General features: G+C 42.1%; 1 protein-coding gene across 2 annotated transcripts in view; it reads right to left on the bottom strand.

The window, feature by feature from the left end:
• Positions 1–24879, bottom strand: part of KIF5C (kinesin family member 5C) — a 162119-nt gene that overhangs the window by 44266 nt on the left and 92974 nt on the right. For both annotated transcript variants that reach the window (XM_061199905.1, XM_061199916.1), the window contains 4 exons: positions 22098–22222; positions 19365–19469; positions 18846–18994; positions 4001–4149 (listed from right to left, as the gene is read on the bottom strand). In XM_061199905.1, the coding sequence (XP_061055888.1) occupies positions 4001–4149; positions 18846–18994; positions 19365–19469; positions 22098–22222 (528 nt within the window). The remainder of the gene's footprint in view (positions 1–4000; positions 4150–18845; positions 18995–19364; positions 19470–22097; positions 22223–24879) is intronic.

The raw sequence follows: 24879 nt of genomic DNA, 5'->3' as shown, positions 1-24879 counted from the left end.
TATCTGCCCGGGCCCAACTGGCCGCTGAGACATCATATTATTTTGCCTTTCCTACTACTTTGTATTCCTACTTCATTCTGTACAACAGCAAACAGGCAAAAGCACAGGCATGCACACGTATGCATGCTTTTCCCTGCTACACCACTCCTCTCCTGCTCTCCTACCGCTGGAGTGGAGCAGCCAAGTTTTTAAATTATAAACACTGTGCAAGGAAAGGAATCTCTTTCCCAAGGGAGGTGCACACAGCTGACAATGCTCCTTTATCACGTTCTGACTGCAACCTGGGAATATCCATGCGTAGCCGTCACCGCAGTGAACTCAGCGGCTGCCCTCCCACAAGTTTAGAACCAATGTGCGTACCAAATTTCAAAAGAAAGTTGAAAATATCCTGCCACTTGGGTTTTAGTGGAGGGCACTGCCTCTTCTCTCCACTCCACCTTTCAAAATCCCTGCTCTCTAGTTGACACATCCCAGCTGTGCCCTCGTGACCATGAGGAATCAGGGTGCACGGGACACCACGGAAGGAATTCCAGTCCCTCCTTTTCACACTCATCTCCGTGGCCTAAACACAAACCACCAGGGCTGCACGCAGGCTGCACCCACAAGGGAAAGAGAATGAATTCAGGAGTCAAGCGCCCTGTGGAGTCACCTTGGGCGAGTCTCCTATCCTGCCTCAAGGGCTGCTGGAGGATTAAACGCCTAGTCTCAGAACAGGACAGAAAGCCTCCGGGTTTTGTTGGATGTGCAGTTAATCCTTAAAATAGTCCTTCACTCATACCTGGTCAAAGGACCACTCCACCATGCCTCCACCTGTCTCCTTTCCTGCCTGACATTTTTATACCACTACAGTAGGTTCTCTACATCTGAAAACTTTTGCTTCCAGAAAAAAAAAGTGTTAGCTTGCCGGACAGGAGAGCTCCATGGATCTCCCTACTCTTAATCACTCAGTGATTACATGGTAATGGTGGGGGTGAGTGGAGGGGTCTCTCAAGACCCTCCCTCTTCTCTTCCCTCTCCTCTCTTCAGGAGTCTATAGAGGACCTCACCACTACCTATGCCTTCAATTACCTCCAAAAGATCCATGGCAGCTCCCCTGAGCTCCAGACCTAACTTCCTATTTGGCATTTTCACCTGGATGTTGCATGGGCACCTCAAACTCCCCTCCTCACCTCCCTTGTCTCCCTTCTGGTTCTCCTCCTGTGTTTCTTGTCTCAGTGAGCAGTTCTGCCCTCCATCCAACTCAGCAAGCTAGAAAACTTGACACTCTCTCTCCCTACAGCCTACTCCTCGCCAAGCCCTGCTGATTTCACCTCCTAAATACCTCTCCGGTCCATCCATCTCTCTCCCTTTCCACTGTCCTGTCTCTCAATGCAACGACTATAATCTCATCCCTGGAAGACCACCCCAGGTCCTAGCCCTCCTCCCACGCCCTCCAGCCCATCCTCCAACACTACCAATGGATCTTCAAAAATGCAAATCTCATCATACGATCTGCAGCTCAGTATCCTTGAATGGCTTCTCACTGCTTCCAAGATAATGACCAAAATCCTGAACAAGGACTACATAGCCCTGTACGGGCCTGTCTGTCCCTCTCACCCATCTCAGCCGGTCTCGCCCACCCCCAGATCTCCACACTGGCCTTCGCGCTCCAGCCCCTCAGGGTCATTGTAAACCTGGCTCCTCCCACCCTACCCGCACTTCCACCCTCACCTATTTTGCTCAGCTAACTGCTCTGTTTCTCTCAGATCTTATTCCCTAGGTCACTTATTGGGGGAAATCTTTGCTGACTTGAGTCAAGCTCAGGGCCCTCTGCTGTAATAACTCTTAGCACCTTATACTTTCCCTTCTTGATGAACAGCACAGACTAGCATCACACGGTTATTCATCGCGGTTGGAGCCTATCTCCTCCACCAGCCTGTAAGCTCCATGAGGGCAGAGACCATGCCTGACTGCTCACCCTTTAACCTCCGGCACCGCATTAAACACATGCTTACTTAACAGACATTTATGAAAGTCTATCATGTGTCAGAACCCATACATTAGTTCTCCTGAATTATGTAAGTTAAGGGCTTAGATAGGATCTCACCCTATAGGGCATGGAAAACAGTAAATTTCTGAGTGGATCTGCAAGGTGGGACAAAGAGTTAAAATGATGCCAAGTGAACAATCCAAGAGCAGGGGAGAGCGCCCAAAAGAGATGCAAGGCATGAGCGTGGGTTAGGCAAACAGGGCAGTGGGCAGACCCCAGAGGACAGCTGACTGAGGGATGGAGAACTGGAGGGTTGGAGCTTGGCAAAGGACAGGAAAGAAAAGAAAAAAACAAGGTTAGTTGCCCACACCACAGTGTTTCTAAGGCCAGTTCCCCCTCCCCTTGTCAAAAGGCTTTACTGAATGTTCCAGTTGCCCAGCAGAGAAGTGACCCAAGAGAATCCCAGAAATAGAACAAAATTTCATACAGCCACTCCCTGTCTTGCCAAGCACTCCTCCCCTCTCTCCTACTCCTGCCAAATTGCAAGGAATCATCCACCAGCCACAGGTGCTGAATTATTCAATAATTCTAGCAGTTTTCAAAACACTTGTGCAGCTAGAAAATCTCCCCAAAAGAAAAGAATTGTGTTATTTAGGCTACTAGGTCATTTCTTGAACTTCTCTTGAATCCCGGTTGGTCACGTAATTGTTTTTTCAATTGAACAGTAGCTCATGGACACCCCACCCTTCCTAGCAAAAACAGTGGCAAACATATAATCACAAGACGATCTGCTGCTAACTCTGCAGTTATAAGCAGGCAGGTTACCTGCCAAACCTGCACAGCCGCCCCTAGGCTCCTGCACTTACCCAAGACTGAGATCTGATGCAGCACCTGAAATAAGTACCAAACGCGGCAGCAGAGAATCTGAAGAACAACCTCCAACTATCCACTATTCCCCTACACACACACCAAGCTGCCTTGTTTCAGTGAAAAAAAAAAGGGGGACTTCTACCTTCTAACCTCCGTCACCAAGCGAAAACCATGAAAATAATCTGTCCGAGCCTGGATCTGGAAACCCTTCTTCAGCACCTCGCCCACAACCCACCCACCACTGCACGTCAGCCCTCTGAGATGTTTTCTTTGAGCAGAACAAACCAAAGAGAATATTTCAGGGAAAAAGAAAAATGAGTCATGAAACAAGCCTTTAAGGCTCCATTTTAGGACAGAGTTTCTTCAGGAATTCTCTATTTCTGGCTCTGAAGAAGCAGAGCATGAAGATGAATTGGGCAAATAAAAATGCAAATATTTGCCAGCGGTGACTTTTAACCCCAAATCGATTATAAGACTCACATAGGAGAGAATGATATTTTTCATTTAATCAAAAGCAATCAGAGCCCCCAGAGTCTTGGGCACTGCCCTCTAAACCTCAAATATGGCTACCAGGGAGTGAATTACAGTAATAGATAGAGGCGCATCTCATTGCAAATAGATTAAGGGAACCTTGTAAACAGTCACTTGCCCACACTAAGAATGTATGTCAGGGGCTTCCCTGGTGGTGCAGTGGTTAAGAATCCGCCTGCCAATGCAGGGGACACGGATTCAAGCCCTGGTCCGGGAAGATCCCACATGCCGCGGAGCAACTAAGCCTGTGCACCACAACTACTGAAGCCTGCGCTCTAGAGCCCATGCTCTGCAACAAGAGAAGCCACCGCAACGAGCACCCCGCGCACTGCAACGAAGACCCAACGCAGCCAAAAAATAAATTAAAAAAATTAAAACCCTTCCCCCGAAAGCCATCGGGGAGTTTGGGTCAAAAAAAAAAAAAAAAAGAATGTACGTCAGCCAAGTGATGGGGTGGGGGCGGGGATCAGTGCTAGGGAATAAGACATCTGCTTGTTCACATGGGTGGTTGCAAGGCAGGACCAAGCTCCACCATCATCCACTCTTTCCCAAGTGCCCCAGGATGCCAACAGTTGTAGGGGGAAAAAAAGCACACGCTCATGCCTCATTCTTCCTCTCATTCTTCCTTACCATTTCTCCACCTGTTTAGCTCCATCTCCAGATGCTGGAGAACATTCTTCAAAGTCTTGTTTTTCTCTTTCTCTTTTTCATATTTCTTCTTCCATTCTTCCGCTGTCAGCTCCAGGTTCACAGAGACTGTATTCTTGATGGTCTTAGCCCTAGGGTGAAAAACATAAGGGAAAAATTCTGAGCATAACTACTAGCTTTCGCTAAACCATGAATATAATTAAGCCTCAAATCCCTTTCACGCCAGAAGATTGGGACTTGGGGAGCAGGAGGGATCCTGGAACTTTTACCTATCACCCTCCTAGCTGTATTAATGGCACCACTATTCCTAAGGCTCTAAACTCACCTTTCCATTTTTATTTCTCCTTTACTTCCTGCCAGTCTCTAGATCCAATGGGATTTTCTTTCTTTCTTTTTAATGAATTTATTTATTTATTTATGGCTACGTTGGGTCTTCGTTGCTGCGCACGGGCTTTCTCTAGTTGCGGCACACGGGCTTTCTCTAGTGGCAGCGAGCGGGGGCTACTCTTCGTTGCGGTGCGCGGGCTTCTCATTGCGGTGGCTTCTCTTGTTGAGGAGCATGGGCTCTAGGTGCGCGGGCTCAGTAGTTGTGGCGCACGGGCTTAGTTGCTCCGTGGCATGTGGGATCTTCCCGGACCAGGGCTCGAACCCGTGTCCCCTGCATTGGCAGGAGGATTCTTAACCACTGCGCCACCAGGGAAGTCCCAGGATTTTCATTCAAATTATCTCTTGGGGTCTTTCTCTATTCCCTCTGCCACCACCTTGGTCTATGTTCTCAGTAACAACTTATGGTTATAGCCTTTTTCAAACATTCAGCATCCTCCTTTAAGCATCTTACATACCACTGCCAGATTCATCTGCCCAAGTAGAGCTTCCTTTCAATTCAATTAACTATGAAACACTGGGGATATACCAAGACAAACGAGACAAGGTCTCTGGCCTTGGAGCTTACAGTTTCTCATACCAATAAATATACAGACAAATCAACTGTTTCTCTTACTCACATTTGGTACCTAGAATCATCCCTGATGTGTTTAACACATGCCAACACATGACACCCGAGACAGGTGGGTCACTTTACGAACTCAGCCTGGCCAGGTGAGACCGTGGCTCCCTGCCGGGCACATCCTTCCCCACCACCCAGACAACTGTCACCAAGTACGAGTGGAGGGCCCACTTTTCTCAAGAAAAGTCAGAAATTAAGATTTTTATTTGTATCTCCCAGTTTAAGACAATTCTTCAGAATGATGTGTGGGACAAACAAACATGTCTAATGGCCACCACTTTGCCACTTGGTGTATAAGAGATGGAGTGGCCTCCTAGGATGGATGGCCGGGGGGGGCAGTGTGATGCCACAGTGGATTTTTGGACAGCAACTCAAGGGAGCAAGAGGTGAGAGCTAAGGCACTGGGAGCTCCAGCCGCTAATGAAAACCAAATACATGATTCACTGACTTATGCACAGAAATGAACACATAAGCAGACTTGTCCAATTAAAAAGTAAATTGACAGAGGGAGATGCAAGAGGGAAGAGGTATGGGGACAAATGTATATGTATAACTGATTCACTTTGTTATAAAGCAGAAACTAACACACCATTGTAAAGCAATTATACTCCAATAAAGATGTTAAGATGTTAAAAAAAAAAAAAGTAAATTGACAGTGGCAGAATTCCACTTATTGCATACTTCTGAAGAAGTAAAAACTTCATTTAAAAATATGTGATATTGGGATTGACATTTATACATTGATGTGTATAAAATTGATGACTAATAAGAACCTGCAGTATAAACAAACAAACAAAACAACTAATACTAAACTTTCATTGGGTTATTTGTATGGAAATATGTTAATATAAATGTTTCAGACATTAAATGAAATTTCTAAAAATCTTATATGTTCTGGTATAATGTTATAAGTCATAATCCTAGTTATTACTTTAAAATATATATCTCAGAAATAACTAATTTTCTTGTCAACTGCATTATTATGAACTTTCATCAAATCTTTAACCGTGGTCATTTTTAAGTCTTTTGTCATTTACAGACAGTTCTGGGTGTACTCTGATGCTTTTGTAAATATGTTCCTATAAAAGGGTTTCATCTTCAGGAAATTCATGGAAAAGACTCTGACAAGTACAGGTTTCTGGTACCTGACTGTACTGCTGAACTGAATGAATAAGCATTTTCAGAACTCTAATGAAAAACTGATGAGCTCATAAAAGTGCTAACAAAAGATCAAGATGAAAAAAAAAAATTAATTACATGGGACTGAGTGAACTGATGAGGATGAGTATAATTTTTGTGACTTTCTGTTTGAATTTAAAAAAAGAAAAAATCCCACAAGGACTCAGAGGCAAAGAATATACAAATCAATTTTCACTGCAAAGTAAAGGAGCTGTTACAGTGGAGGATTACTGGACTGAATGTCAATATTATGACATAGTATGAGTGTGTTTCATGTTTGGTAATTGCAATCATTGTTGCTTTTGTTGTGGTCATCCATGTACAATGCTTGGTGTCAGTCTATTTATCTCTTGTAAAAATAAAATACAGTGTGTGTGTGTGTGTGTGTGTGTGTGTGTGTGAAAAAAAAAAGATAGAATATAATGTTTTGATGATCAGAAAATCATCAATGTACCTTGTTTTGAGCACAATGTTTTGACAAAGCAAATAAATACCAGGTTGAACTGAAAAAAAAAAAAATATAGGGCTATTTCAAACAAAATAGTATTTAAAAGTCTTAAAATATATATTAAATATATATTTTGTAATAAGGCTTATATAAGATAGAAGGATGAGGCAAGATTGCAGCAAAATACAACCATTTTTACATTTAAAAAAAAAAAAAATATGTGATATCCTGTTTTATTTGCTACTGACTTTTTCATTTTAAACTCCCACCCGTTCTTGTCCTGTCACATTTGCCGGCACGATCTGACGTGTGATTCGGGTTAATTACTGTTGTCATGAAATGACATTTTGGACATGATTTCCATTTCAGTGAAAGAAATTCAGCAGTCCTCACCAGTGCTGCAGACGTCATTCCAAAAATTAATTCCTAAAGCAGACAACTAAATAACCCAACTGTCAAAAGAGGAGTTAAATGATTTCAATGTAATCATTTCAGTGTAATTCTCCCTCACTCACTGTAGCTTAAGGCTGCTGTCCCCAGAAGTGCTTCAACTCTAATTTTTCAAATAACAGCAATCTTATTGCTACTTTAAAGTTTATGCCAATTTGACACTTTCACCTCACCTTCTAACATCCTCAGGCAGTGTCGTGGGTGTTTCTCAGATACAAGCACAAACACTGCAGCATCCATTATCAACTTAGTTTAGTAAGAAAGTGAACAATAACCTATGGCTGAAATGCTTGTGGACATTTAAGGGTATACTTTGAGGCTACTAATCTTTTTTTTTTTAAACATGATTTCTTCCTTCCTCCCTCCCTTCCTCCCTCCCTCCCTCCCTTCCTCCCTTCCTCCCTCCCTCTCTTCCTTTATTTCTGCGTTGGGTCTTCGTTGCTGCACACGGGCTTTCTCTAGTCGTGGCGAGCAGGGGCCACTCTTCGTTGAGGTGCACAGGCTTCTCACTGCGGTGGCTTCTCTTGTTGTGGAGCACGGGCTCCAGGTGAGCGGGCTTCAGTAGTTGTGGCACGCGGGCTCAGTAGTTGTGGCTTGCGGGATCTAGAGCGCAGGCTCAGTAGTTGTGGCTCACGGGCTTAGTTGCTCCGTGGCATGTGGGATCTTCCCGGACCAGGGCTCGAGCCTGTGTCCCCTGCACTGGCAGGCAGATTCTTAACCACTGCGCAACCAGGGAAGTCCAAGGCTACTAATCTTACTTTTTACATCATAAAGAGTCTCTTGATTTCCAGTGATACTAGAAAGAGAAGAGCAGAGCCTTTATGCTATGCTCAGGCAGGTTTAGCCAGAAGTCCAATTTTGTGAGCGGACCCAACAAGGTTCTCCCTCGTATAGCTGAACCTCATTCTCAAAGTTCTTTTAAGTTGTTGAGAAAATTCTTTTTCTCCCACTTCTGTAGTAATCTGAGTCCTGGCAAGAGATAGTCTACTCAAATTGGGAAGAGCTTAACAAAGGTATGGGAAAGGTGATGGGAAATAACAAGGGATAATGGGTACCCCACATTAGTGCTGGGGGTGCCGTTACCCCCCCCTTAGGCTAAAGGGGTCCCAGAGGGAGGGAGCTATGAGAAGAAGGCTGTCCATACTCACAGATACAGAGAACGAACTAGCGGTTACCAGTGGGGAGAGGGAAGGGGGGAGGGGCAAGATAGGGGGAGGGGATTAAGAGGTACAAACCACAATGCATAAAATAAATAAGCTACAAGGATATATTGTATAGCACAGGGAATATAGCCCATATTTTATAATAACTATAAATGGAGTATAACCTTTAAAAATTGTGAGTCACTGTATTGTACACCTGTAATTATATAATATTGTACATCAACTATACTTCAATTTTTAAAAAAGAGAACAAATTTAAAAAAAATTTTAACCCTTAAAAAAAAGAAGAAGGCTTCCCAGTAGAAGCTGTAACAGCCTTTGGTCTAAGAACACAGCCAACCCAAAGTGACCCTTCAGGGAAGGAGTCAAGAAATTAATACCCTGACCTCACTATCTTCTCTCCTTATGACTGCCTGCCCATGTTCCTTCCCCATTGGTGGAACCTAACTGGGAGCCAGAGGCAAGGGAGCCCATTGTAGTTGTCCAGACTGGTCAATGTCCCAGGGCACAGAGCAGAGCAGAGATGGTACAGAAACAATCCGGAGGAGTAAATGGAAGATATACAACCCAACTCCCATTTGGAACTGAGAACAATGGTGGGAAACCATGTCTCCTGCTGCTGTCCTAGACAGACTCCACTCAGTCCCAAATGAGGCAGAAACACCATGCCTCTCCATCCACTCAAGGTAGAACATGAAGAAATCAGCTAACACTGATTGGGAGAGAGATTAATTATCCCAAAAGTGTTCTACAGATGTAAAATAATCTGAAATAAAATCTCAGGAGTTTTGCATGTCTATAGAAATTGACAACCTGATTCTAAGATTTATAATAAAAACAAAGAGGGCCAAGAATAGCAAAGACAGTTTTGAAGGACAAAGCTAGAAGATGGAATAACAACACATTATAAAGCCACAGTAATTAAAGCTGATTAAATAGTCCAGAAACTTTAGAATAGAAACAGAATAGATTATCCAGAAACAGACACAAGGCTATGTAGCCATTTGATTTACAACAAAGGTGCGCATATAGCACAGAGGGAAGGGATGGTCCTTTCAGTACACGGTGGTGAGGCGGGGGTGGAGGTGACGATCTTTATCGACTCCCCCAATAACATATAAAAAATTCTATTACAGATGAATCATATGCATAAACGTGAAAGGTAAAACAATAAAGCTGCTAGGAGAAAACGGGAGAGTATCTTTAAGACCTTGGGGTAGGCAAAGATTAATTTCTTAAATAGAATAGAAAGAAAAGATAAATTTGACTTCATAAAAATTTAAAACCCTCTCTTCATTAAAAGTCACCATTAAAAGAATTAAAACATAAGCTGCAAAGTGAGAGAAGATATAAACAGTCCATATATCTGCCAAAGGACTTATCCAGAATAATCCCTATAAATCAATCAGAAAAAAGCAGACAACCGGTGAAAACACTGGGCAAAGATCTGAATAGGAACTTCACAAAAGAAGTGCCAATAAATACCACCCACAAAGGGTGCCGAACAACATTAGCCTTCAGGGGAATGCAAAATAAAATGACAATAAGATACTTTTACACACCCAATAGGATGGTTAAAAATATTTAAACTGATAATACCAAGTGTTGGTGAGGATGTGCAGTGACTATAATACTCAATTGCTACTAGAGGGAGTATAAGCTATTCCAATCATTTTAGAAAACTCTTTGGTACTATCTATTAAAACTAAATATCTTATATCCTATGAGCTAGCAATTCCAGTCATAGGTATATAACCGACAGAAATGAGGACATATGTTCACCTAAAGACATGACAACCAATGTCATAGCAACTTCATTTATAATAGCCGCAAGATGAAAACAATCCAAATAACCATCAACAGTAGAATGGATACATACATGTTATATTCATACAACAAAATAGTATATAACTATGAAAACTAAACTACTCCTACCCCTAACAATGTAGTGTACTTCAAGGATACAATGTTGCATAAAAGAAGCCAGATACAAAATAATACTGTATGTTTTTATTTGTATCAAGTTCAAAGACAGCAAACAGTAATCTAAGTTGACAGAAGTCAGGATGACACTTACCCTTGAGAGTTGGGTACTGACTGGGAGGGTTCAAAGAGAGGCTTCTAAGATGCCAGGTGGTGGTTACATGTGAATATACATGTATATTTAAATTTTTACTGAGTTGCATACTTAAATGTATTTTACTATATGTATGTTATATTCAACAAAAATAAGTTAAGAAAATAAACTGATGTGGAAAGAAATCAAGTCAGATACAAGAATTTCTAGATTGTGGAAGAAACAAGAGTTACTAAGAGAAATACTGAACTTCTGTGCCTGGAGTTATTTCTTTTTAATAGAACAAATATTCTCCTATCTAGGAGGTTGAAACCAACCTTGCAAAATGGAATAAAGAGTGTCTTGGTCCCTTGCTCCCACAAGAGACCTAGAATAAAAGGATGTTGAACATCTATAATCTCTTTTTGCTTCTTACCATGAACTTCAGGAAAATCTACAGAGTAAAAGGGCCTAATGATTAGGTTCTATCTAATTTTGCCGCCAGTGTGGATTAGCTAGTGGTCTGATGAGTTTTTTGTTTTGTTTTGTTTTTGCCTTGTTCACTGTAGAGCATGTCCAAGTGTCTTCCAGCTCTCATACTCTTTGCTCTTTTATTTTGGTATTTTCCACATACGTGCTAGCTGTCAATCACACTAAGCAGTGTTACATCTGGACCTTCTGTTCAAACACAATGAATCGACATGGATCCTGGGCACTCAGGACACAGTGCCAGGACCCATGAGCATTTCCTGCTCAGCCTGGTTTCCAAAAGAATTTCAGGGAGCTAACAAGGAAACATAAAACTGATGGGATAGCAGAAATTAAGAAATGCTCTTAAGGCAGGTTTTATCATTTTTTCTAGCTGAAGCTATATAGCAATAGCAATACCACCCAGCCCTATAGTTTTGGGACATCACCTCCTTGATACAGGAAAAGAACCCAATAATCCATGGGAGCCTCACCATAGCCATGAACTTACTGCTCATTCATCATCTTTATGGGTCAATCTCACTGTGCTAACATATGATTAATCCAGTGTGACCTCATCACTCACAAAGGAGCACAGAAGTATCTTGGGTCTTCACTTTCAAAGATCCTCAGTTTGGTTTTTCAACCAGATCCCCTAAGCTGTATACAGAATTAAATGCCTGTTCCACAAGCTATGACCATAGCGGACACTGAGCAAAATCCTAACCAAAGGCTAGTTAGGGGAAGAACCTTAATTAATATTAGGTTTACAACTTAATAGCAAGACCTACTTAGCAGGAATGAGCCAAATCTTAAAGGTACAATGATCAGGGTATCTGTTTTGCAGTTTTTCTTTGCTTCAGCTTGCTTTAGAGAGTGAAGCACCACTTAAATAATATGATCTAGGCCTGCACCAGATATAATATCTCTTCTCCCCATAGGGAGGGAACCAGGATCCGGTTTTTAAAAGATCTCAAAGCTAATGAATGTTAACCATTTTTGGAGAAGGCAGACCAAGCACAGCAGACAGAGAGCAGAGGCCACAGTACATATTCCACCTAGATCTCCGTACAAAGACAGTTACGTCAGAAAAGGACACACTGACATATGCCACTGAAGGATGGAAAGAGGAAGACTCTGTCCTCTGTCCTCGTGTGTTCTGTTATGGCCTCCTCAGCACCTCTCAGTTACTCTGTCACTCAGTTACTCTGTCACTCTCTCAAGTAAACTCGCAGTTTACTTGTTCAGAACCACATGCCCAGGCTTCCAAGATTACTGATCATGTGCATTTATACCACGTTCATTAAGCCCCCATATGTGATGACACCATTATTTGGCACTTGAATCGAACCCTTGTTGAAGAGGGGAAGTCGTAGAACCACTGGCTCACATCACTCTATGTCCTGTTAAATCCCATCGCCACCTATTTCCTGAATAATTGCCTATATTCGTACTTTCTGGCCAAGATCAGTTCTAAATGATACAGAAACTACATACTGTTGGAGTTTCTTCAAATTACCTCAGCATCCCCCGGAACAGCCAGGAAGATGTTTGTTCTTGGTACCTTCCTATCTCTTGTTTTCAGCATTTTCTTTCCCTCTCCAGGATAGTAGTGGCACTTGAACAAGGAGCTCTAGACAAACCCACACCTTCAGCACATAGAATAAATCTGTAATGTACGATTCCACATGATGAATGGTGTGCATGAGAGAGAGACAAAGAGACTGAGATCCTCCCATTGTGGGGTGGAAGAGGGTAGCCCAGCATCCCTCTCTATCAGTCAGGGTTCTCCAGAGAAACAGAACCAACAGGAGAGAGAGAGAGAGAGAGTGATCTTATATATCTGATATCTTATATATCAGAGAGGATATCTATCTATCTATCTATCTATCTATTGAAATTGGCTTACTGGAAACTCAGGCAGAAATCAATGTTACAGTCTTGAGGCAGAGTTTCTTCTCCAGAAAACCTCAGTTTTTGCTCTTAACGCCTTCATCTGATAGGATGAGGCTCACCCGTATTATGGAGGATAATGTGCTTTCCTTAAAGTCAACTGATGGTAGATGGTAACCACATCCACAAAAAAATTTCATAGCAACACCTAGGTTAGTGTTTGATTAAATAATTGGCTACTACAGCCTAGTCAAGTTAACACATAAAACCATCACACCTTCTAATCTGCTCTGGGTCCTAGTTCCCATCTAAAACACCTAACCTTCTTCTGGACACATGACTGCCGCAAAGCACCTTCCCATTTCCCGGTAAGGCCATTTCCCTGCTCATGAGTCGGGGATGTAGGGAAGGAGAAATTAAAAGCTTTAAATTTTGTCTTTTGAAAAATTCTAATCTCCGGAGAAACATTAAGAAATGACCAGCTTGGATAAAGATTTGGCATCTGGTTAAACTAACTGTCATCCACAGCGTTTCCTCCTCCAAGAGCAAAAATTAACCCTATTGATGTTTGGCAACAGGCCCTCCAACAGGGGGTGATTTGATTCTTTCTCCATCCTCTGTCACACCTGCAGCCAAGCATCTCCCTTGGCCAAAGTGCTTGCCCTAGTCCTGCAGGGAACTTGTTCTCATGCTCTGGGGACATGCATTTTGCACACACACCACTCAGGCTCTGCCTAATCCAGCTGCCATTAAACCGAGCGTGAAATGGCACAATTTTCTTTTTCAAAAAGTGCATATCAGAAAAAGAAAAAAGAATATTACTTTTCCTAAACTATCCATTCTCCTTTCACATTTAACATATAAATAAAGCCTTTGAATTATTCATGCTGGATCAATCAAACTCTTGGTGTCAACAATGTGCTGATTCAGGCTTTTTCTAAACTGATTGGTCTGCCCCCTGGGGACTCACCTTTCCCTCATTACCATCACAAATCAAGGTACATTAAATAGGCTTCCATGATTGGGTGATTTGATAATTGATAACTGGGTGATTTTCATACTTCTAAAACTTAAAAATAACCTTTTTGAATAGCGCTATAAAAGTACTTTGGGGACTTCCCTGGTTTCGCAGTGGTTAAGAATCCGCCTGCCAATGCAGGGGATACACGTTCAAGCCCTGGTCCGGGAAGATCCCACATGCCGCGGAGCAACTAAGCCCGTGCACCACGACTACTCAGTCTGCGCTCTAGAGCCCGCAAGCCACAACTACTGAGCCCGTGTGCCACAACTACTGAAGCCCACGTGCCTAGAGCCCGTGCTCCGCAACAAGAGACACCACTGCAATGAGAAGTCCGCGCACCGCAACAAAGAGTAGCCCCTGCTCACCACAACTAGAGAAAGCCTGAGCGCAGCGATGAAGACCCAATGCAGCAAATAAATAAATAAATAAATTTATTACGAAAAAAAAAAAAGAACGCATTACCTTTCCTCCAAAGGTTTCAGTATGCCTGACAGCACTTCATTAAAAAAAAAAAAAAAGTATTTTGGAAGAGTAATTAAAGACTAAAAAATGAAACTCTGGGAGCCAGATGAAAAAGAAAAATTAGTGAAAATGCTCTAATTTGAGTTCCCATCCCTTAAAGCAGGAAGTGTTCAGCTTCCTGATAGAGGACGGCTTTTTGACTCTCTGCTGCCCTCAGGCATCTGTACACTCTGTCAGGTTTCTACTGCTTCAAAGGACCTACTACTGTTTTATTCAGAACATCAATACAGTATAGCCTAGCAACAAACATGGACTTTCTTCATGTCCTTGAAAGAACCACGTGGCAAGAACTAAGGAACTTCATGCTGCCCTTAGGTTTGGTCACCCCTGCAACAAGAATATCATGAACACTCGTTACACTGAATTTGGGAGATGCCCGGCAGTCTTTTCTGAGTTCATAGTGCTTAATCTCATTAGCTATCAGATACCATGTCTAATCTGATGTTCAGACTCATGTCTGCGTGTAATTGGGTTCAATGTGTGTAGTTAACAATAAAGCAGGTACTGGCCCCACAGAGAAGTTAGATGTCTTTGAAGAATCCATTAACTAACTCGAAGATGGAGGAAAGGGAACAAAATTTCACACATTTCTAATTAAGGGCAGGAAAACAAACCAGATCGAAACCCAACCAAATTTCTGGACATAATGGTGTCATAGTTCAGCAACCACTCTAATGTTCTAGGGATTCCTACATAATAAGCATTAGGTTCATCTGTTCATTCATTTTGATAACACTTGTCTGTTGACCACCTACTGTGTCCCAGTTGTCCTAGGTGCTTGTTGGGACAACTGAGGCTGGTAATAAACTACTCCTTGTCCTCATGGAGCCTAGGATCCAGATGATTCTGACTAAAGATTACAGACCAACCTATTTCATTTGAAAATATAATTGACATACTATTTATTTCCTGGAATCCTAAATTATCAGCAGGATTTCTTTTTTTTTTTTTTAGTATGCATACTAGGGGTCTTTTTATTTTTTATTTTTTTAACATCTTTATTGGAGTATAATTGCTTTACAATGTTGTGTTAGTTTCTAATGTATAACAAAGTGAATCAGCTATATGTGTACATATATCCCCATATCCCCTCCGTCTTGAGCCTCCCTCCCACCCTCCCTATCCCACCCCTCTAGGTGGTCACAAAGCACCAAGCTGATCTCCCTGTGCTATGTGGCTGCTTCCCACTAGCTATCTATTTTACATTTGGTAGTGTATATATATCCATGCCACTCTCTCACTTCATCCCAGCTTACCCTTCCCCCTCCCTGTGTCCTCAAGTCCATTCTCTACATCTGTGTCTTTATTCCTGTCCTGCCCCTAGGTTCATTAGAACCTTTTTTTTTTTAGATTCCATATATATGTGTTAGCATACGGTATTTATTTTTCTCTTTCTGACTTACTTCACTCTGTATGACAGACTCTAGGTCCATCCACCTCACTACAAATAACTCAGTTTCGTTTCTTTCATTGTATATATGTGCCACATCTTTTTTATCCATTCATCTGTCGATGGACATTTAGGTTACTTCCATGCCCTAGCTATTGTAAACAGTGCTGCAATGAACACTGTGGTACATGACTCTTTTTGAATTATGGTTTTCTCAGGGTATATGCCCAGTAGTGGGATTGCTGGGTTGTATGGTAGTTCTATTTTTAGTTTTTTAAGGAACCTCCATACTGTTCTCCATAGTGCCTGTATCAATTTACATTCCCACCAACAGTGCAAGAGGGTTCCCTTTCTCCACACCCTCTCTAGCATTTACTGTTTGTAGATTTTTTGATGATGGCCATTCTGACTGGTGTGAGGTGATACCTCACTGTAGTTTTGATTTGCATTTCTCTAATGATTAATGATGTTGAGCATCCTTTCATGTGTTTGTTGGCCATCTGTATATCTTCTTTGGAGAAATGTCTATTTAGGTCTTCTTCAGCAGGATTTCTTTAATCATTCATTCCAGAAATTTAATTCTACTCCTACTTCATTCAGTCCTGATCCTTATATTACACCCATATCCTTGTACATTATGTCACGTTCAGTCCAGTCTCATGCATGACCATGACTTTCCCAAGCCTGTTGAAAGATGGAGGAAAGGGGGAACTTGCAATCACTGGACACCTTATTCTGTGCCAGCCCTTGTGCTACATAAAAACTGAAGCAACTCATTTTATCCTCCCAATAATTATCAGAAGTAGGTGTTATTATATTTCTTCCTATAGGCAAGGAGATTCAGGCTCCAAGAGAAGGAAATGAGAGAAAAAAATGGGTGAGAAGCAGAGCTTAGCTTCAAAGCTGGAGTAACTGACACCAGAGGGCTGTGCTCATCAAGGTCCCTGATCAAGCAGCCCACATGGAAGAGGTTGTGGGTCAAATGATATAGTCTCGGTCCTATAACATCCCACACATTTAGTTATTTACTGGCTGTGTGGTCTCAGAGGCAGGACCTAATGGCTTGGAGCCAAAGCCTTGATTTCATCCTCTGCACAAAGGGGAGAGATGCCTACCTGACAGAATTTCTATGAGGATTTTGACATGCCTGGCACACACTAGTTCCTTTAAAAAAGTGCTAGTGATGATGGTACTGATGATGGCTTCACTGAGATCAGAAGAAAGAAAATCATCATTCAGACTCATACCTAAATCTCTTCCTATAGACAGTTGCAAATGCCTACCAACAGCAGCAGCCTTGAGACAGAGCCCATGCCCCAGGAAGACTCTGGCTTGCAAAGATTCAGATTATCTTTGCTTTGTGGATGAGAATTTTTTTTAAGAGATGTTCCCTTTATAAACGCATTCAGTGCTGGTTTCCTCAAACATGTCTTCAGAGGAAACTGTTAAAGCTCAAGTTTAAGAAACCAGGAGAGATGGGGCAGGCAGGATGATCACCACAGTACTCTGTTTCCCATAAACAGATACAGGTTTATAGGTATTCCGTGACCCTTAAGAAAAAGTAGGTGTTATCCTACTGCAATCCATTAACCTAAGCATTTTGCTAATCAAGGAAGTGATCTGAGAGGAAGTAAAGGACCCAAATCTAATTTAAAAGATATATTAGTCCTACAACCGTTCAGTGTAATTATTATTTATTTAGACATCCCACAGGTGCCATGACTGGGTAATTCTATGTTCTGTTGAGGGTTCAGGAAATGACTGGGGTTTAATGCGGTTTAAACAAGCCGTAACAATCTCCCATTCAGAATGCCGACCACCATCTGGCCTTTCGCTAGGCATCTTAAACGATTTCTCAGGCATAACCACACAACACACTCCCAGGAGGAAGGCAGGGGGAGTGTTCCGTGCATAAGGCAGCTGGAGCCCGCAGAGAACTGGTAACTTGTCTAAAGATCACACAGTTGTTTGAAGGGAATGACAGCAGTAGAATCCACAACTCCCAACCCCAGGTTCAGGCTCAGCCCATTGAGCATGGAAGATGCTCAGATTGCCCCAAGCCACAGCACCCCAGCACTCTGGGAACTAGCACCTGAGGCAGCCATGCAGGGAGGATGGGGCTCAACACCTGAAACTGACAGACCATGACTGAAGATCAAGAAAGGAAGGGATGGGGGCGTCCCTGGTGGTGCAGTGGTTGAGAATCTGCCTGCCAATGCAGGGGACACGGGTTCGAGCCTTGGTCTGGGAAGATCCCACATGCGGCGGAGCAACTAGGCCCGTGAGGCACAACTACTGAGCCTGCGCGTCTGGAGCCTGTGCTCCGCAACAAGAGAGGCTGCGATAGTGAGAGGCCCGCGCACCGCGATGAAGAGTGGCCCCCGCTTGCCACAACTAGAGAAAGCCCTCGCACAGAAACGAAGACCCAACACAGCCAAAAATAAAATAAAATCAATTAATTAATTTTTAAAAAAATAAAATAAAATAAGACTCCTTCCTTTAAAAATAAAAAAAAAAAAAAAAAAAAGAAAGGAAGGGATGAACTAACCCATACTCACAAATGTTGTTGTAGGATTACTGACTGTCCTTGCTGCCTACCTAGTAAAATTCTCAGACATCTAGGAAATCTCCTTTGGACATTTTTGAAGGTGAGAAGAGGGCCACCATCCTCCCCTTTCCTCAGCATACATGCTGTATCTCCTACCCCCAAGGTGAGTATCAGGATTTCTTCTCCCCACCCTTTTATATTTATGCAACTACTCTACAATCACCTAAGTTTCAGTTATTCTATCAGCAAATTTGCAATGGATCCCAAATATTGAAGTAGTTACTGGTAGTAGTGGTACCACTAACCATACTACCAAGACTGGTAGTTACCAGTCGAGTTATATACACTTGAAATCCTGTGAACCTGAGAGTTAGACTTAATTCCATGACGAACAAAAGTAACACTCCACTGCATAACCAACAATCACATCTATAATAAGCTTGAGTTGTTTTTTTCAGCATCATACCTTTGATAGGCATATTCCTACCCATTATTTTAAAACATAATTGTTCCTTTGGCCTCAATAAATGATGCCTCAAGTTTACAGGTCACGTGCTAGATGCAATTTACTAACAGGCTGCTTGCCTCCTCACTCTGTTCCCTCTCTGACCCTAGCCCCTCGCCACTCACTCCTGACACCTAAGACCCAGCTCAGAGCATAGGTTATGAGAGGCTACGCCCACCTTTGTCCAAACATTAGCGTTGACTTGGTCTCAGCTTCATTGAATACCGAGGGAGAACAGCAAATAACGATGGTGGTTCTACAGTTCCCACCCAGAGAGTCCTGAAGAATCCGAGTCATCTTGCTGTCCCGGTATGGCACGTGTGTTTTCTATTTAGGAAAAGAAAAAATATTGGCTGTTACAGCCCATTCAAAGAGAAAATACAGAGGCAAGCAAGTTAGTGATGGGAATTGGGCTTAGAAACATGTGAAATAAAAATCTGTTGCCTGGTCTTTGGATCTTGCCAAAGTTTAGAATGCCCATCCTGGGACCACCCGGGTCATACGAAATTAGCATCACCATTCACACATTTTAATGGGCTAGATTTCCCAGCAAGCAGGGCGTCCACAGCCAGGATTCCCCCTGTCCCTTTCTGAACAAAAACAAATGACTCTCTGGGGTGTGTGGCAAAGAGAGTACACGAACCCAAAAGGCGACTTCTTATAATATCATTTAATAGATGGGGACAGGATCACTTACTGTCCCTTCTGCCAAGGCAGAGATCACGTTTCCAAGAGCAGACAAAGACTTATTGATATTTTTAGCTTCGTCGAGAACAGCTCCCTCGGCACCAGTTTTGCTGACCTACCAGAGAGAAGAGAAAACAGTGAGCTGCACAGGATAGCAAAAGCACAGAGGAGAAAATTCCAATTCACAGGAGGGCAAGCGGGGAGGAAGGGACTGATGTGAATCCTCCTGGAATGCAGGGGGAAATAAAAGTAAGTGAGAATCACAGTGATAAAACCTTCCCTTGTGCCTGAGGCTGGGGATTTGTTCTCTCTTGTTGTCATTTTCCTCTCAATTAGGTTTTAGGGGGAACAGTGGAGATGCCTCAAGTGTAGAGCTGCGGATGCTTCCCAGGGGACATTTGTCCAGGGACACCAGGCTCCAAAACTGCTGTCACTACAGAAAGGCTGGGGTCCTGCGAGACTGAACCACAGCCTCCATGCCCAGGAAGCATTAAGAGAAAACACGGTCCCAGCCACAATGAATGGACTATTGGGAAAGTGTAGATTACAAGCTCCAACTTCAAGCAAAGGACAAGAAGTGGTAGGGATGGTTATCCGGACTCTCTGCTCCTTCCCTACTTATTCCCATAGCAAGAAAAAAAAAGGAACAATCATCCAAAAGGAAAAATACTCGACAAGGCATGTAAGGCAAGAAAATGTATATTACATAGTGAATTTGTCTTTTTTCCTCTGCAGTTAGAGGGACCATGCACCATTCCTCCTCGGCTGTGTTATTAGTGGTAATTTCCTATTTACAGCATTTGCTCTAGGTAGAAAGCAGTTCACAGATGCTAGAAAAAAGGGAACTCAACATGATTCATAGCTCTGCTGACTGGACAAACAACATGGCGGGGAGCGGCTACGCTCTGAAGAAAGAAAGAAAAGCAGGGAAATGATTTTAAACTGTGCGAAGATGGATTTCAATTCTGTATAAAGGAGAAACTCCCAACAATAGAGATGAATGCATGTCCAAGGGGAGGTTTTTTCCAAAGAAAAATTCAAAGATTTCTCTGGAAATCATGTGTGGGTCCCCTGCTTACAGATGAAGAAATCACAGAGCTGCTGTGTCACAAGTATTAATAGTAACAGTCTATTCACAAGGTGTTGTTTAAGGTGCTTTCACACTTGAGCATCTTAGCTCCATGAAATATGCAAGACAAGTACAATCACCTTCCTTTCACAGACAAGAAAATTTTGAGCTCCAGGGATGTCAAATTGCCCACCCAAGGGAAGAACACCATTTAAGAAAGACAGGGCTAAGACCCAGAGCTCTGTTCTACTAGATCACACTGACACATTCATGCGGACACATCTAGGGCAAGGAAAACAGATGTTAGCACAGGAAATGACGTGCAGGACAACTTTAAAACGCCTCATAAATATCATAAGTAATAACCACTGACACTGTGCAGGCCTCCACTCTCAGCTGCCTGCATTAAGCACTTTTCAGCTGCATTTAGGCCTTAAGTACTCATCTCTGTGCTCTAAAGGGAAAGGGGGCAAGCTTGGGAAGAGGGAAGGGGTCACTGGGAGCTTTGTCTGGACCGATACGACAGGTGTGGCAGCAAAGCAGATGCTGGTTGCTAATGGCCGGTCTAGAAGTGAGCAATGCTGCTCCTTACTCCCGTTCTGGTGGGCATCTTTTTAAAGTTACAAGCCGGGACCAGTTCGATTTTCGATTGCCAACTAGGAGGATACATGTGATCTGCTCAAGGCTGTACAAACGCGGACAGGAGGACAATCCAAGTAGCCATTACTCACACGGATGTTAGTGGCCATAACTTGGCATCCAGCAACTCAGTGGTGGGAGCAGTAAGTGGGGATCAATGACACAGTTTGGGAGACTGACTGAGCTTCAGGGCCGGCCCTGATGCGGACAGTCAGCACGACATCAGAGATGAGGGAGGCCACATGGTATCGTGCACAGAGACTTGCTCTGTGATGTCGTCCGAGGTGGTCAGTGCCCCCAGCCGGGGTGTGGCAGCAGGACCCTCTGGTGGTGCTATGGAAGTGAGGCTGGGAGGGCAGAGGGGAGTTTCTGGGAAGCCTATTAGGCCTGGAGTATGGCCTCAGCCAGTGCCTGGGAGAGCATGGACAGGGTACAGATGCCAAAAGAAAACCCTCACAAAATCAGAGAAGGGTCAGGGCTTGTGGCTAAAACACTGGCTCCAGACCCCGTAGCCTGAAGGGAGTGAGGCTGCCCACACAGAACACGGTCAGTTCACACCTCCTGCAGAGAGAAGCCGGGAAGGCAGGGAGAGCCCCACTTTCCAGATCTTCTATCAGCAAACAAACCTGCAGAGGCAGGCCTGCCACATTCCAGCGTCAAAGCCCCTTCCTGGCCTATTTGAATCTGTTAAAACACAGAGATCTTTCCTGTTCTCAGAAGTTCACGTCCCTCCAGCATTTGTGCCGCTGCCTCTGCCAGGCTAAGTTCACACCAACACTCGCCTCATGTCATCATCTATTAGGCATAAATCAAGGTTGGCATTCAAAACACCTCCTGTGACATGAATAGGGGACTTCAGGACCAGAAAAGAAAGAGCAGAGAAATGAAGGTTAAATTTAATAACATCTTAGCACAACATCAGAAACTTTAAAAGCTCTTTAAAACCAGGGAATAGAAAGACATAAAAATTATCCCATTGCACACTGAAGCAAATAACGGGGAAATTGTGGATAATACAAATAAAGAACCAATTACCTTTTCGCTCCCAGCCAAATCAACTAGATAAAGCTTCCCACTGAGTTTTTTTTCAGTCTCTACATTCTCTTGTTTAATATTAATCAGGAAGATACTGTGACTTCTAGAGCTGTGTTCATTCATGTCTGAAAAGGAAAACAGTTTACTGCTCTACAAAGAACATATAAATTTCGGTAGCAAGCATCTCAATAAAAAACACAACAAATCATGCCTAATAGCTCCGTTTTTTGTAAGTCCACTCAATTTAAAAAATTATCTGAGACCATTTCTCCTGCAAAACAATGCTCATTCTAGAAATGAAAGATTTAAAATATTTTCACGTGGCAAAGAAATTAATCTAAAAATCGTGGTCAGTCGTTTAAGACAACAGAGTCTCGAGCTGTGCCTGAAGCCGCCATCCTCCAACACCCCAATCCAGCCTACCTCTCTCCTTGAAGAGCTCAAGTTTTCCTCCCCTGCCTCATTTTAAGTCCCTCAGCCTTTATCATTCTGACTAGTACCTGATGTATTCCATCTTTTTCATGTGTGTAAGCCTTGCCTTATCAGTGATATCATAAGCTTTCTTAAGGAAGAATTATGACTTTCTTAAGGAAGGATTAAGACATACATTTCTTCTATAACCCATGCTAGGCACATAGAAGGTCTCAAAGATGAAATATGCTTCATTAGGACCAAGTACCAAAAATAAAAATCTTCTTGGACCCTTGTCTTTGCTCACCAGGCAGGCAGAGACCCCAGTGACTGTTTTATTCAATCCCACTAGCAATTATTTCTCAAAACTATCTAACCAGATTATGTGGAAAAAAACCCTAAAAGATTCCACAAAAATGTTAGAACTAGTGAATTTGGCAAAGTTGCAGGATACAAATGCAATACATAAAAATCAGTTGCATTATATATAACAATAATGAACAATCCAAAAGGAAATTAGGAAAACAATTCCATTTAAAATAAGAACAAAAAGAATAAGATACTTAGGAATAAACTTAACCAAGGAAGTGAAAGGCATACACTGAAAACTATAAAATGTTGCTAAAAGAAATTAAAGAATACACAAATAAATGGAAAGATAATCCTTGTTCTTGGATTAAAAGACTTAATATTGTTAAGATGTCCATACTACCAACAGATTCAATGCCATCTCTATCAAAATCACAATGACGTTTTTTGCAGAAATAGAAAAGTCCATCCTAAAATTCAGATGAATCTCAAGCGTCCCTGAATAGCCAAAACAATCCTTAAAAAGAGCAGAGTTGAAGGTCTCACACTTGCTGATTTCAAAACTTACTACAAAGCTATGGTAATCAAAACAGTGTGGTATTGTCATAAAGGTAGACATATGGACCAATGAAATAGAGAGCCTAGAAATAAACCCTCACATAATATGGTCAAATAATTTTCAACAAGAGTGTCAAGAGTGACCATTCAATTGCAAAAGAACAGTCTCTTCACCAAACTGAAAACTGGATATCCATATGCAAAAATGAAGTTGGACTCTTCCTTTAAGTCGTATACAAAAGTTAACTCAAAAAGGATCAAAGACCTAAACGTAAAAACTAAAACTATAAAACCTTAGAAGAAAACATAGGGGAAAAGGTTCATGACACCAGATTTGGCAATGATTCCTTAGATATGACACCAAAAAACACAAGCAACAACAGCAACAAAAAAGATAAATTTAACTTCATCAAAATTAAAAACTTTTGTGTGTGAAAGGACACTATCAACAGTGAAAAGGCAACCCACAGAATAGAAAATATTTGTAAATCATATATCTGATAAGGGATTGAGATCCAGAATATATAAAGAACTCCTACAAATAAACAACAACAGCAAAAAGCCAAACAACCCAATTTTTAAAAAATGGGCCAAGGACTTGAATAGCACTTCTACAAAGAAGATGCACAAATGGCCAATAAGCATATGAAAAAATGCTAAACATCACTAATCATTAGGGAAATGCAAATCAAAACCTCAATGAGATAGCACTTCACACCCATTAGGATGATGATTAAAAAGAAAAAAAAAAAACCCAGAAAATAAGAAGTGTTGGCAAGGATATGGAGAAATTAAAACTCTTGCACACTGTTGGTGGGAATATAAAATGGTGCACCTGTTATGGAAAACAGTATGGCCGTTCCTTAAAAAATTAAAAGGAGAATTACCGTATGATCCAGCAATTCTACTTCTGGGTATTTACCCAAAAGAACTGAAAGCAGGAACTTGAACAGATATTTATAAATACCTCCATGTTCATAGCAACATCATTCACAATAGCCAAAAGGTAGAAGCAATACAATGTCTATCTGTGGATGAATGGAAAACAAAATGTGGTCTATGAGTACAATGGAACATTATTCAGCCTTAAAAAGGAAGGAAATTCTGACACATGTTACATGGATGAATCTTGAGGACATTATGCTGAGTGAAACAAGCACGTCACAAAAGGACTTGTATCATTCCACTTATATGAAGTACCTAGAGTTGTCAAGTTCACTGAGACAGGAAGTAGGATGGTGGTTACCAGTGGTTGGGAGGAGGGAGTATGGAGGGTTATTATTCAATGGATATGGAGTTTCACTTTGGGATAATTAAAAATTCTGGAAAAAAATTCTGGAAATAGGAAGTGGTGATGGTTGCAAATATTGTGAATGTACTTAATGCCACTAAATTGTACACTTGAAAGTGGTAAAATGGTAAATTTTATGTTATGCATAATGTAACAAAATTAAAAAAAACACCTTACCAGAATGATAAGAAAAATAGTAATGTTCTGGACCAA

This window comes from Eubalaena glacialis, chromosome 1 (assembly GCF_028564815.1).
Source record: "Eubalaena glacialis isolate mEubGla1 chromosome 1, mEubGla1.1.hap2.+ XY, whole genome shotgun sequence".
NCBI classification, from domain to species: domain Eukaryota; kingdom Metazoa; phylum Chordata; class Mammalia; order Artiodactyla; family Balaenidae; genus Eubalaena; species Eubalaena glacialis.
This window is presented reverse-complemented; position numbering and strand designations above follow the sequence as displayed.